At 36.8% G+C, this 15,326-nt stretch overlaps 2 protein-coding genes across 2 annotated transcripts in view; one reads left to right on the top strand and one right to left on the bottom strand.

The window, feature by feature from the left end:
- LOC129722582 (serine/threonine-protein kinase S6KL) overlaps positions 1 to 15,326 on the top strand; it is a 55,813-nt gene that overhangs the window by 10,623 nt on the left and 29,864 nt on the right. The window lies entirely within an intron of this gene.
- On the bottom strand, positions 1,285 to 8,115 carry LOC129722590 (nucleolar protein dao-5-like). Its single transcript, XM_055676180.1, has 3 exons — positions 7,970 to 8,115; positions 7,595 to 7,704; positions 1,285 to 2,744 (listed from the first exon to the last, which is right to left on the bottom strand). The coding sequence occupies exon 3, from the start codon at positions 2,741 to 2,743 to the stop codon at positions 1,952 to 1,954; it is 792 nt and encodes a 263-aa protein (XP_055532155.1). The 5' UTR covers position 2,744; positions 7,595 to 7,704; positions 7,970 to 8,115; the 3' UTR covers positions 1,285 to 1,951.

The raw sequence follows: 15,326 nt of genomic DNA, 5'->3' as shown, positions 1-15,326 counted from the left end.
AATATTGTTAAATCTTATGCAAAATGTCCTCGCAAGATCTGATACGTGCTCCGTTGAAGCTTGTCTCGGTTTTGATCTGGCTATTTTTTATCACTTCTAATTTGTTTTTCGTGTATTTTTACTTAGCATTTGGGACTGATATGCGTTTCACGGCTGTATAGTTTTCAAAAAAAATAAATATATAATTCCAACACTTCTAAATATTTGTATTCTAATGATTTAAAACAACCACAATAGTAATTTAAAAACGAAAAACTTGTCACTTTGATGTCAAAGAAAGAATTGTGTTATATAGATCGTAGATTTCAATAAATATGTGTTTGTTGCTGTAAAAGCACAAATTACTCACAAAAACGAATTTTCATATAAAAAATAAGCCTTCTTGTTATTCTCAAAAATGCTGGAATTAAAAAAAAATCTTTGAAACTTAACCCTCAAGTAAAAATATTTCTTACATTTCTCCATCCAGGACTTTTTTCGAAAGTTTTGAAATAAAGTTTAGTTTAAATAAAAAAAACTAATTTGAGGAGAAATTTGATTTGCTTTGGATTTAATGTATGATTCAGTGTTTATTTTGTAATTTACTCTACTTCGATTCAAAATAACCTGGAAATGGATGCATTAACGAAGTTATATATATATATATATATATATATATATATATATATATATATATATATATATATATATATATATATATATATATATATATATATATATATATATATATATATATATATATATATATATATATATTTATATATATATATATATATATATATATATATATATATATATATATATATATATATATATATATATATTAAGCTTTTCGATTTGAAATGACTATTTAAATTGTTGTTTTTTTTGTTAAACCTAACCTTCCATAATAAAATTATTTTCGTTTGACCGCTTTTTCATTTAGCTCATCCGACGCTATTTGACCTTATTAAACACACACAGACTTCTTGGCCAACTGTTAGGTGCACTGAACAATTGCGGGACTAGCGTTACAATCCTACTGACACTAGTTCTTTTGATCCGGGGTTCAAACATACGACAGCTGGCTCCTTAGACCAGCATCGCATCCCGAGACTAGCTGGGAGGCTTTATACGAATATGTGGGAAAATACAACGAGGGTTCTTTGATGATATTGCGAAAAAAAAAAATGAAAACGAAACTTTCTTGAAGTTTGACCTATGAAACTACTGTTTTGCACAATTCACACTCACTGTGCCGCGATCGTCGGGAAGATTAGTTTCTTTCGAATGATAAACATTGCGTTAATAACTTAAAATGTATTTAACTTATTACACCTCGATTTTACATTTGTCATGTACTTTTTTGTATAATTTTCAGTCTACACAGAAGTTCGCTATTAGGGGGTTTCGAATTGAATTGACTTGGGAGAATATTTGGCCCGCTACAACAGCCACCTGTCTGTAATTGCAAAGTCTACTCACTGGGGGAGCTGTGTTCGCTTTGCCGCAAAGACCCGATGAAGTGTGCAGTTCACGCACCGCGTTCCGTTGCCATCAGTGTTTTTTTTGCAAACTCACAAGCCTTCAAATGTGTAAGTTGATTCTATTTCAACACTCGTTAAGTTAACTGCATCTCGCTAGTCAAATTCTGCAGGCTTTCGATTAGGATTTTATCGTATTTCTAAGCTGTTCGTAGAAAGTTTTGTGGTTGCTTTACGCCTAAGTGTTGGTTTTAGTTAAAACAGTTGTGCTTTTGTTCTGATCAGGGATGTCGTTGTTTCGATTGATTTTCTGCAATGATAGTTATTTGCATCCTAAGGCGTTATCAGGATTGCAACATGCGTATTAGAGGATGTGTTCTGAGCAAAGCCTTTTGGTGTGATGAAGGGAGAAAAATACAATCTAGGAGGTAAGTGTAATTGGCACAATAACTCTCGATGCGGCTTCGTTCAAATGTTGTGTGCTAAGTTTACGGTTTTTCCTCGTCTGATTCCTGGCTTTCTTTACTTTCTTCTGAGCTGTCTTGCTTGGGTTTGGTTGTTACAGCGAGTGATACAGCAGCTGCCGCAGATTCCGCTTTGTTGTCAGTAGCGGTAGTGGGTGTTGTAACGGCTACGGTAGGTTCAGCGGTAGCTTCTGTCACCACAGCTGTCGTAGGCTTAGCGGCTTCCTCGACAGGCGCTGACTTAGCTTCCGTTTGTTCAACGGGTTTCTCTTCGGCTGGAGCAGCTGCAGTGGTTACGGAGGCTTCCCCGGTTTCTTGTTCGAGATTTTGAACGACATCCTTCTTTGCTTCGTCTTCTGTGTTGGTGCGAACGACGCGGGCTACTTCATCAGAGGCAATAGCGGCCGGTTCAACGGCATCAGCTAACTTAACAGTGTCAGTATCCACGGCATTGGAGTTCACCTCTTTTGTCTCGGCAGCTGGTGTAGCAGCAGCTTCGCTTCCGGATTTGGCTTGTACCTCTGGAACTTCTTCGACAGTGTTACTATCGGCAACTGAAGTTGCGGCATTCTCTACGGGTGCCGGATCGGCAGCTGCATCTGTAGTAGCGGGAGCCTCGGTCGGTACGTCCGTGACCGTCTCCGTAGCTGCGGGAGCGCTTTTAGCTTCCGCAGTTGTTTCCTCCGCAACTGGTGCCGGTTCGGCAGCCACGTCTACTGATGGTTCCAAAGCTTTCACATTTTCAACTGCTTGCGGCAGGGGTGATGTGTACACGATAGCGAACACTGCCACGAACAGTACTAGTTGGGTTTTCATTCTGGAAGAAATTAAAACCGAGAGAAACACATGATTAGTTGTTGTCAATATCATAACGAATAGGGTGAAGTGTTAATTTTCAAGCCTGCATGGAAAACGCTCAGTGTTCATTATTTTCAGCCATCTTCTACCCATTTTTTAATGCATGCAGTAAAGGTAGCAGAATACCAGGGGGCTCTTGTGGCTGTCAAACTCCATACATTTTCCATCTACCACTCATTGATTCTGGTACACGCAAAACTTTTCCTTATTACTTTAGAAGCAATAGCGCCAAATTGTTTTTTTGGGTAACAAACCTATTACTTAAAAGGTAATAAAATTCTTCCCCAGTCAAGTAACAACACATACTGTTATATATTTAGCACGTGTTACGGGAGTACGACTATCTAATAATGGTCGTTTCAACCACATGCAAGATTTTTTCTGTCAAAAACTGCTCCCTTTCCATCAGAAGTAGAAAAAATCACACACCGTCGCATATGTTGCACATGTTACAAATTTCTTCCATCTCCAATTCATCCGGTGAGCGTGTATTAGTTCGCTCGTTGTATGCCCAAGTATGATGACAGTTCTACAAGGTATGCTACATTTTTGTCTATCCACGCACACAAACAAATCTCGTTATGAAAAATTTCGCGTTTTGTATGGAATTCAGAACATTTTTGGAAATTTCTCGTTTTATGTTGTTTTATATCTGATTTTTTTGGTTGGAGAGTGAATCTCCAGTTGAAACACACTAGAGATTGATATTAATTTAGATTTAGTGTGAAAAATTGCGGCAATATGCCGAAATAAAATATATAAAATTGTTATATTTCTAATAGTTGGAGCATAATCTTAGTCATTGTCATAGCTCATGACTTTTGTTACTGTATGAAACATAAGCGACTCTATTTAGAAGCACTATTAGAGTACAAGAAAAAAAAACGAAAAGTGCAAAAAGGTTACCGGCAAATTGATGAAAAACAGCATATTTTACCTAAACCGCAGCATGTTTATGTATTCCCCACAAATAAAACATGTTTCAACATCATTTCTATAACTTTTCAGGAAAGTATGTTCTATAAGTTTAGTTTAAAATGCAAAATCATTTCAAATTTCATACAAAATTGGAAAAAGTTCATAACGATCACTAATCCTAATGCATCGACGTGAATAGCATACCTTGTAGAACTGTCATCTATACTTGGCGTTGTATGCATACGGAGTAGAGAAAGAATATGACAAGAGCTGCCAAGCAGCATTTTCCCCGTCATAGAGTATGCAAACGTTGATGATTTCAAAGACTTGAAATGCGTCTTTAAATGACATCACGATCTGTAAATTGCGTTAGAGAAAAACAAAAACATTCGCTTTCTTGCAAGCTATCCAAAACACATACTCATTGGTTCATGGAAACTCATTTGCACCTGTTTGAAAATACCATACTCGTGCCCATCCAGAACAATATTCGCAACTTCGGCAACTCTGTTCAGACAGTATAACATATTTTCATTTCAAGTAAACACTGGGAGACGAAACGAAAGTGTTTCTAATTAGACATTTGAGGTTGACGGGTGAGATTCTCATTATGTGTGAATGAAGGGGACAAAAATTAATCTGATCGTTGTATCAATACAAATGCAGCGAGTGAAGTCTTGCTAACACATGCATTGCGGTGCTTGGCTGTATGTTCTCCTGCAGAAACACATACAAGCGTATGCTCGTCATAATTTTTGTTACTTTTCGGTTATTACTATTTGTGTATAATGCGCAGTCATAAGACACAATAAGTAATAAAAAATTGCGCTAAAGTAATAAAATGTTCCCCGTTTGCGTTGGGTGTACCAGCGTTTCTGGTACCCACTTTTTGGTTGGTTTGCCCTAAAACAAGTGAAATAGAGTAAACGTCCCATTTTTTCGGTAGACTTATTCTCGAGTAAATGTCGTTTTAGATGGAAAAAACAAGAGCTCAACATTTGTTTTCAGTACAATGTGCACTTTCAATGAATAAGATAAGTTTTGTAAGTATTTGAAATGAAATATCACCGCCGTGATGAATATATGATTGGTAGGCAAAATGTTGACGTTTATAGACCCCTGCAGAATACAATTCTGTAAAGTTCAGCCTTAGTGTTCACAGTCCAATTAACGCATGAGCACATTCAGTGCGCGATGGTTCCGGGATATTCACATAATTACATTCTCTGGGTGAATCTATTCGTGCTTGTTGATTCCAGCTGAAGATGAACTCGCACAATGCTTTTTATTGTGTGCACACAGGCGTCCGGATGGATACACTAACTTGTACGTTCTCCGGACATTCCACTGTTTGCAGAGATTTGAAGATCGGCAGCATGCATACCGGCAATAAGATTCAATCTTCATCGGGTACAATGGGTTTTCTGTTGTTTGAGCAATTCTAGCATCATTCTACACAGTTGAATGAATCGTAACCAATTGGATTATGCACATGTGAGTGAATGGAAGGGTAGCATGTTGAAATCGGCTAGAATTGCTGTATATTTTGTATGTGGTTACGTGAATGTTGGAGGTTGGGATAGAAGGAAACAGTAACCGATTCTACTCAAGGCTCATTTTATCGAGAACGGATGCTGGTCCCTTTCATCGAGGACAATAGAAATGGGTAGGCTGTTCTTCTACAACATTTCGTCGCTGTGCCGAACGTGAAACAAATTTCGGGAATTGGATGGGATGAATCGAGGAGAGGTAGTGTATAGTTATTCGCGTGTCATGTTGAATTTTTTTTCCTTTTGTTCTGGTGAAATTTTCTGCAATATAGTGTCAGTCGAGACAGTCGAGACGCGAACAGTCTGCGAATAATGCAGTAAAGGAAGAATATTATTTGGGTGGTATTATAGAGCCCGAAAGTGTGTGAACGAATTGTTATTGTACGTTCGGTTAACAATACAACTGCAGATTCATACAACGTAATCGTTTATTTGATAAATAATGTCGGCTCGCATCCCTACTTTAAATGTAGAAGAAGTTACTCGCAGCGGAGGTAATGTAGAGAAAAATTAAGCATAGCTAGTAACACGGTCAATTAAAAAATAACAATCTGTTTCCCAAAATTGTCATGTTAAATGAAAACTACACAAAATTTGAAATGCGACAGTGAAGGTGTAATCACAGTTTGGTTCGAAAGCGTGGGGATACGCCACGATGACCACACTCAAATTTAGAAACTCACTTCCCAAACCTTGCCGGCGGTGGAAACAATTTTTATTAATTGATTGAACAGTTTAACAATTTTGTGCACTCATCGTTGTTGTTCATGTCAATTATCCAAACCGCGCGAACTTGAAACAGAACGCGACCACGACCGCGTGAGGTCCGAATTGTTGTTCATGGATCGGATCAGTAGCAAAGAGGGCATATGAAACACAAAAAACGAGAATTTTTTCAAACTAGCAAGCGATTGACGGGTTGAATTGCGCCGGTTTGCAATTAGTAAAACGATTGGCGAATGGAGAAGATCGACGGCTTTATCGATCCGCTTCAGGTTTTCAGTTTGATTGAACGCCGTGCTGTGCGACCTTTGTAATTGAGTTCTTACGGCGTGGCAGCGTCGGAAGAAGAGGCGCGAAAAAAACGCGACTAAATTGCTTCCTCGAGAGATGCTCGAGAAGGGGATTCCACGTAAGGTTGAGTTTTTATAAATGATCAGTTTAATTAGTGTTTCATCTCGTTGTTACATTATTTTTCTTTTTGTACTTCTTCTGGGTGCGCGCGGATCATGATCGTGGCCTTGGGCTGAAACGTAACCGCTGTGCGCGTGGTTCTAGGCTAGGCGGTGCGCGCATTTGCGTCTCTGTTTAACGTACCTTTTGAATGTCCAGTGGAAAATTTATAGCTTTCCACTCGAAGACGCACGTTCTGATCTTATTGAACTTGGATACCAACCTTGTTCGTTTTCAAAAAGCTCTGTATTGTTTTCATTTCTGAATACTCGTTTTTTTAGGTAGCGCCAGTTTAGGCACTGCTTCTAAAACATCGCAAAATTATCTCCTTTCTTGTCATTGACTCAGTTAACCTTTTATATTCATATTTTTTAGAAGAATGATTCACTAACAAAACACCATCGTAATCGACGATTGCAGTCAGCGGTGCACGCGTGCTTTGCATTGCAAATTTTGCAGGCGGCTCCACAGACTTTGTCGGTGCTGAATCTTTTCCACCGATTTGTTCTGCGCCATTATGCGCCGAGTGCTTTTTCTCGACAGCTCCGAACTATGGCAAGTCGTGCATGATAGGTTCTTATTCTGGTGGCAAGTGGCCCCACCCGGTCATACTTTGTATATGCAACTTACGTAGGAGAATCGGCCGAGTGACTCATGGGACTTGACTTTTAAATTTAAAGCACAAATTGATTATCAGCTCGGTTTAATTGAGGTCATGCCACCTGAGAACCCGTGGCTCGAGCGGGAAATTAAACATTAATTGAGCAGAATCTACTGTTGCATTTCCTCTCGGTATCTCACGATCACGGTAAATTGGCGTTATTGCATTATTTATGCGCTGGAGAGGTTTAAATTATTCATTCGTTGAACTGATAGGCAGAAAACGAATTAATGAAGCTCAAATTTTCCAGTCATTGACGAAATTAAAACATGGCGATTTGGTCTTATTATTTCCAAAAAAAAAAAAACAATACACGTAACTGAAAACCCGTTACATATTTAAACACCTTTGAAATTTGCAGTCAATAAAAAAATTTATTCCAAGTCTCAAATCAGGTGTTTGTTTATGGGATTTACTTTTCTGCCTACTACATAGAAAGTGCAATCAATAACACATTTTGCTTTCATTGCTTTCGTCTTAGCTTTTAAGGTAAAAATGTAAACTTACCTGAGATTCGTTCTCACGTTGCTTTACAATTAATATCACAAGGTTTGAATTGTTAAGATTTCGGCTGCGATTCTTCCAAACGTTCGGTATTTCAGTGGATTTTCGAATGCCTACACAGGAATCGTGGTGATAATCCGAATGCACCGGTTGAGATTTTCGTTGATTTTTTTTTCATTAACCGAGAAAACGAAGAAAAAACTGATTAGTATCACTTTTTTATTCTCACACACAGAACACAAATCGGTTGTCTAAGCTAAATTGCATTAACACAATACAGTGAAGTGCATATTCAGCATCTATCTAGCAAAAACAAATCAGTACTAGAAACAGGACAAAATCACTTAAAAAAAATCTGAATCAGAGAACGATAATCACCTTCTATGCGCTTTGATAACGAGGAAGAGTTTGACGCGTACCCCAGCACTCTCCGCCGCTTTTATAGGTTTGGTGCGCTCCTGTTCGGAATTAAAGAATTGCACTCGGTCGGTCGGGCTGCTTGCTGCCTGCCTACCCACAGTTTATGGGCGGCAGTCAGCAAGCGACACACGGTGGGTATGCTTTTCGTTTCGGTTCTCTCTTCTCATGTTGAATGGAAAATTTTCGTCGTGTCTTCTTTCCGTCTACCCAGCATCGGCCGAATCTGTGTGACGAAACGATGCTCCGTTTAAGGAGAGCAGGAGCAAAACAGTGCTGGCAGTTTGATTGTGGGAAAGTAGTTTTTTTGTGCACCTGTAGATTTTGATACCCTCTTTCCGAGCATGTACTGAGCACATATCAGCAAACATGTATTCGTAATACAAGATGATCTAGGTAAAAATAGTGTTATAATAACTGAGGTAGATTTTTAAACCAAACAATAATACATTACATATATATTTTAATGAAAAACTGATTGCAAGCCTCGCACTTTTGTCATGCTTGGAACTTATGTTAGTCATATCTCAAATAAAAAAAGGTTCGCAATATTGCACAATCAGAAAACCACATTTAGATAAAGTTAGAATGGACAAAAACAGAACAGATATTAAGATATTTTAAAATGTTCTTTGTACTAAATTTCGGAAAAAGTGGTTTATATATTATACTTCTTTACATCGGTTGTTGAGTTTTGGGTTCAGTTTTTATTTTTTCTGTAAAAAGTTACAAACATTGTAATTTGGAAAAGTAATTTTTTTGCTCGTCAAAAGTATTTTTTTATTTAGTTACTTGATTGCGTGCCGTTTTTAGACGATGTTGTTCATTTGAATATTACTTGAAAAATTGGAGGTGTATTTTTAATAGTAGAGCTGGAAGATTTTTTTCTAAATTCGATAAGAAGTGTTAAATGTGGCATTTTTGTATACAGATATAAAGTTCATTATTTCACAAGTAACAAGGATCTGTAACAAAATAATAACATAATATATAAATACTGTTTACTCAGCGTCACTTCTAAACAGTAAACAATCTTAATTACATTTTACACTTAGGTCATTAGATCGTCAAAACAACCCATTGATTTGAAAGGTAATGGTTGTGTTTATGATTCTTCGGAAGCTGCTGGAACTATTCGTGACCGGTTTGATTGAAACGAGTAGATTTGTTCTACCATGAACAACATTCTTTTGTTCATAAATGTGCGGTCCATTTGCGATATGTGTCAGACCAAAATCATAGCAAAACAAAATGTTACAGTTTTCTTGGTCTTAGTGTGATCCTTGAGCTCGTTTTTCCGAAACTAGCTTGTGAAAACCGAATTCAAAAGAATTCGCAAATCATGAGGGCATTGAACTTGATGTATGTGTTTGAAAAAAAAAAAAAAAAATAAAATCCTTTGTCCCAGGTTGAGAACCGCTGTCCTTAAGCTCAAAATAGTTTCCCTTAAAAAATTATAGCTTTTCAACCATTTCTGTGAATTTGATTTCTTCTACTGTTGCAGCGGTTCTCAACCTTCTTTTGTCCGCATACCTCTTGGCGTAATTTTTCATATCCGTTGTACTTGGATATCCGCTTGGAATGTTCTCGCATAGTGGGAGAGAGTACTATAAGATTATGTGGTGGTAGTCTATTTCAGGTTGAACTATGGTTTGTTTGATTGCTACAGTCATGTTTTTAGAGCAAAATTGAATAAAAAACGAAGTAGTATAACAAAAATTGCTTTGTCCGCCATTACTGGTGTTTTTTCGCGTACCCCCTGAAGGCTTTCGAGTACCCCCAGGGGTACGCGTACCCCAGGTTGAAAACCGCTGCACTAGTGGATGTGTAGTACAGTTAACACTTGATCAGCGCAAAAGATTTTATGGCGCATAGTTGAAGCACAGACAAACAGACGTGCCTCTTTGAAAAAAAAATCTGTAAAATCTTCGTCCTCATTCGAAACATTACACTCACGCGCCACCATGTGAGCTTACTGCCTACTAACTTATTTTCGTAAAACGGTTCTTGTCTTTGCACGTTTGCCTAAATCAACACCAGCGGCATTACTAACGGTTTTTGTCTGTGATAATAAATGTGCACGCTTGCCTATAGCGACACTAGCGGCATTATTGCCTATTAAGAAAAATTTCAAATTAATCGTTTTTTTTGGTTGATGAAATCGTCATCGAGTGGCACGTATTTGACGTGCACGACGCTTTCGGCCATAGAGAACGTAGAGTACAGAACACCATCCCTGGTTTAAACATGTGATGTTTCGCCAAAAAGAGGTTGTTTATAAGACACGACCGCAGAGTTAACGTAGAATACTACAGCCTGTCTTATGTCAATGTATCTCTTGGAACAGGTTTGGGAATACACTCGATTGGGGTTAATAAATTTAATGGTCTCTCTGCTCCAGGTGACGTTTACTTCTATATCCGGCAGCGGTAACGACAATGGACAACAGCAGAAGCTATGTGCAGCTATGCGGTTTCACTTGCTGCCGTATCCAAAACAAGAATGAAATTGAATTGTTTTATGTCTGTCTTTTGTATCGCGATGTACTAAGATATCTTAATTAAGCAGTGGCTATGAAGAGACTATAGACGAGGGCAGATAGTGCATTCCCCATCTAAAGTATAACAGTTCAAATAACAATTTTCTGAACTTTACGATGGTGCACGCTATATAACAACCCACGCACGCTAGCCACACGCTATATAGCAAACCACGCACGCCAGCCACACACGCTATATAGCAAGCCACACATGCTAGCCACACGCTATATAGCAAGCCACACATGCTAGCCACACACGCTATATCACGGTGCTCCCACAGACCGTTATTATAAAAAAAATGCACCAAAGAATCTGAGTACACCATTCGATTCGTTATGACGTCCAGAATCTCTTGTCAAAATTTCAAAATCATCGTACGGTACATTTTTGAGTTGTGCCCTTTTGAAGGTCGTAAAGTTAAAAAAAGTGATATTAAAACGACGAAATACTCAATGTAAAGCACGTTTTCCAGGCACAGTATTATGAAACAACTCCAAAATAGTTTCCACACATTCCGAGTATTATGCTTCAAGACATTTACAATTGGTGGAAAGATTCATTTGAAAATCCCACAGTGCACAGTGGTCTAAATTCGAAAAATCGTGATCGTTTTAGATTTCACTATGAAAAATTGATTTTATGTACTCAATGTCTTCAGCAAAATTGTTTCATAGAACAAGGCCTTACTTTTGGCGTTTTTGGTTTTTCGATCAATCCACCTAACAGTTAGATAAAAAAAATATTTTTTCTAATTTTCATTATACCGGATTGCTTTCTTCAGCAAAGTTGTGGAAAATTTTAAAAGAATAACAATTGCTGAATACTGCGATGTCCTATCTGTACGTTGAACACGACAAAATAGAGTTTTTTGTGGAACACCCCTTCTTAAAATCAGTTTTTTGTCTATAATTTCGTCTGTAATGGTCAAAACAATGCAAAATGTTCTAAGAATTGATGCATTCAACTAAGCTTTCCTCAAGACTTTGTAAAATTTATTGTTTCTGATAAGAATCGCTTATATTGCTGTTGTGGATGAAAATGGTAATGGCTGCTTCCAAAAGCGAAAGGAAAAAATCCATTACACGTCATACAAAATATAGAGACGTTTTAAGAAAGACGGTTATAGTGTAACTCCACAGCAGGTATTTCGAACTCAACATAATTTTGTTGTTTTCCAGCCGCAGTCGCTGGATGCAACACACAACAGCGTAATATACTGTCGCGTGGCTCAGAGTGTTGTAGTCTTGGTGTCTGCTTCCATCCGACACGAGAAGAATTCGATTATCTTCCTTCTAAGTCGCAACACGATATGTTTTGTTTTGTTGCGTGGCTGAGAGCTGCATCAAATTTTGCTAGAGGCGTGTATTTTTTCTTACAAAAAGAGGAAATTATCCATGGATTTGTTCGGAATCAAGCCCCTCCCTCTTTAGACCCTGCCTTTTTATTTCGAATACGCTTTCTAATGTGTGAAGAACATGCATGTCAAGTTTGGTGGATATTTTTCAAGGTGTCCCAGAGATATGGGGAAATATATTTATATGTACAATGGTTCATACAGCGATTCTTAGACGAAAAATATTGTGAAGTGCTTCAATTTATTGCGGTTTGTTTTCATATCAAATATTTTTGTATTCATTATAGTTAATTTAAACTGTAAAAGAGATGGGTAATTTTTTAATACAAACGTAATCACCTTTAATATTAGATTCAATTTTTTTTTCTGTGAGTCTCTTCAATGGAATAAAGTTACACTGGGATGTCACATTGTTTATTTTGTTGTTAGTTTCTCCGTGTTTTAGTGTCAATTCTTAGTAAGTGTCCATTACCGGGGGCTTCTTGTGAGCCTTTTGGTGTGGGGGTCAGTGGAGGGTATTAAAAAATTTTTTCTTAAAATCGAAGAAATTTTCAATACTAAAAAAAATAGATCCGTATTTTTTATTTGTCCATTAGGCTTCCCAGTCTTAGAACACAAAAAACGCGACATTTGACTTTTTTTTCAACATTTTTAGCAATAAACGAAAACCTAAATTAATCCACCTAGCGGTCAGACCAAGCCTTTCTCATTCGTACTTATTATTTGTTAAAATAGATCTACACAACACACTTCATTTCAGAAAAAAATGCCCCTTGATAATGTTTGCTGGATTTATTTATCACGCTCGAGTTTTATCATACATTTATTTAAGTACTTTTGGTTATTATTTATCAACAGTTCCCAAGAGTAATTAAAGAACACTTGAAGAGTCCTCCATAAAACTCCTTCATCAATAAGTGTAATAAGCGTGAGGAGCGGTTTCGAAACGCACTCAATATCCTTTTCAAAATACCTATGAGAAACTTCCATAAAATTTCATTCGAGTCTTACGATAGTTTTATGGTACCTATCTTTATGATGAATCTATCTTGAAAATGTGCCCATAAAATTTTCTTAAACACATTTTGTATCATGAAAGAGCAAAAAAATTGGTAAAAGAAAAGGATCTAGAATATACAAAATTTTTTAGCTCATTCAAGCAACTAACTCATACTAAATCAAGTCATTTAAGGGTATATTACTTTTAATGTTAAAAACAGCAAAACCTCAATACTCACTAACGGACATGAAATATAAGATGGTAGAAATTCCAATACAGGTCGGACTCGATTACCAAAACATTTCAACGAACATAAATAAACAGGTTTTTATTTTTTTATTTTTTTTACTTGTATGATGCAGTGGCGTAACAAGAAATTGTTTCTTGAGAAGCAAAAAAGAATAAATTGGTCATTGATTATTTTCAGCACAGACAGACGTCCAAGCAAGAACAACATTGATCAAAATTTCCGTGTAAATTTTCAAAGTAAATTGCGTTATAAATCACTTGTACACTAGCGCCGCCTGGTGACCTTATCGCTACAATACATTTTTTTTCGCTGGTGCACGAGGCTGGCGTTACTGGTAGCGCTACCTGGTTACGGATTGCTACTACAAAAAGCTTTACACAAGTTTGGAACTCAGCTTGGACGTCTGTCTGCGTTTTCAGTTAAATCACAGATAACAGACATCCAAGCTAATTTTGCTTCATGTGTAAAAAGACGCAACGGTTTTTTAGCATGTCGCAATACGCAGTATGGTGGCGCTAAGAACACTTAATGGTCAATGATACGATACAATCGATAGTTTTCCAGCTCTAATCGATATTATTGGAATAAGAAGCGTTGCCGTTTTTTAATGTAAAAATTTGGAGCAGCCGTAATTTGTACATAATCGACAATTTTATTCAATCCCAGTTTATATTTGCGACAAATTTGTTTGTTTTAGTGTTAATATGAAAAAAAAAAAACACACACACAAACCTCACAAAAACAATGTTATATCGTTGCAAAAACAGCGACTCTACTATTTGTGAGAATTTTCATGCGTCTGGCAGCTTTGAATATAATCCAGCGCTGCCATCACTAAAGTGGTTAAAGTCGCAAGTTGCAGAAAGATGTCGTTAGCATTCCAAACGAGTAAGAATTTGAAATCTCACACACGATTTGTGAAGTTTTTTGTTCTAGCTTGGATATCTGTTACCTGTGGTTAAATCGAACATGTCCCAAACATGCCGGAAATGACATAAATGGTAACAAATATGCCAGAAGGGGTGGTAAAGGTAAAATTCCGGAATAAAAATTAAAACGATCACCGAAAAAATGAAATTCCGGATAATCGAATCTAAAATTCCGGATAATCGAGTCCGACTTGTACCTGAGAATGACAGAGAAATGGTATTCATTCCCCTGCTTTATGCAATATGTTGCATTTCTTCATTTTGCTCATGTTAAGACCCTAATTATAAAATACACCGGATGTTTATTCTAAACCATTTATTGTTTCTTGTTCAAATATCGCTACAAGTAACACTTTTCCAACAGCAATGATCACAAAAATGGTGCTTGACTATAAACAAACAGTTGTCAAACGGGAGAGGGGGCTATCTCAGATAAAATTTGTTTGTCTTGAAAAGTTCAAGCAAGTTTTATTCAAGCGCAAGTATTCTTCTCCGTGAATGCAACAACTAAATGCCAACTTAACGAGATACTAAAAAAATTCTATTAGTCTTGCTCAAGAATTTTTAGTTAGAAGCCGTCTTATGAGGGATTAAAATAAAACCAACGACGAATATGGCGAACAGACTGTGATTAACTACATCAAAATAATAGCCATTTGTAATTAAATGGTAATAAAAGGCCGAGATTCTTAATGCTACTAATAATTCTGGCAGTTCAGTAGTGAATGTTGACCATGCTGAACACAAAGTTTAGTAAAATGTTCCGTAGTCCAGCAAACCCGAACTTAACGAAAATTCAGATATATTTTTTATTTTCTAAATAAATTACTAATTTGCCAGTGATATCATGGCGCGTTGAAAATTACAAACTTTTTTGTCATATAACGTATAAATTTTTCGTGGCAAATGAAAATTTGAACTTGAATGAACTTGAAAATACATGTAGATTTATCTACCCATTTTATTTAACGACTGCGATGACATTCATTTTGGAAAAAGGAAGATCGATGTGATTTGTTTCATAAATTGATCTATGTAAATAATAAATAAATTCTGTTCATAGCGAAATAAGCTAGAAAGAAGAGTTGCGAACCTGATTTATAAAACTCTCGAAATTTGTTACAGTTTTTTCATGGTTGTGAGCAACTCCTGAATGTCATCATGAGTACATATCGATAAAAATATAGAGTTTTAAGCAAACTTTAGGAACTATCCTTGAGAACCTTCTCTAGCATGGGCCTCCTT

The sequence above is a fragment of the Wyeomyia smithii genome, chromosome 1, assembly GCF_029784165.1.
Source record: "Wyeomyia smithii strain HCP4-BCI-WySm-NY-G18 chromosome 1, ASM2978416v1, whole genome shotgun sequence".
NCBI lineage: Eukaryota > Metazoa > Arthropoda > Insecta > Diptera > Culicidae > Wyeomyia > Wyeomyia smithii.
This window is presented reverse-complemented; position numbering and strand designations above follow the sequence as displayed.

Coding starts and splice junctions, on each gene's coding strand:
- LOC129722590 (XM_055676180.1), bottom strand. CDS start 2,743: ATGAAAACCCAACTAGTACTGTTCGTGGCAGTGTTCGCTATCGTGTAC.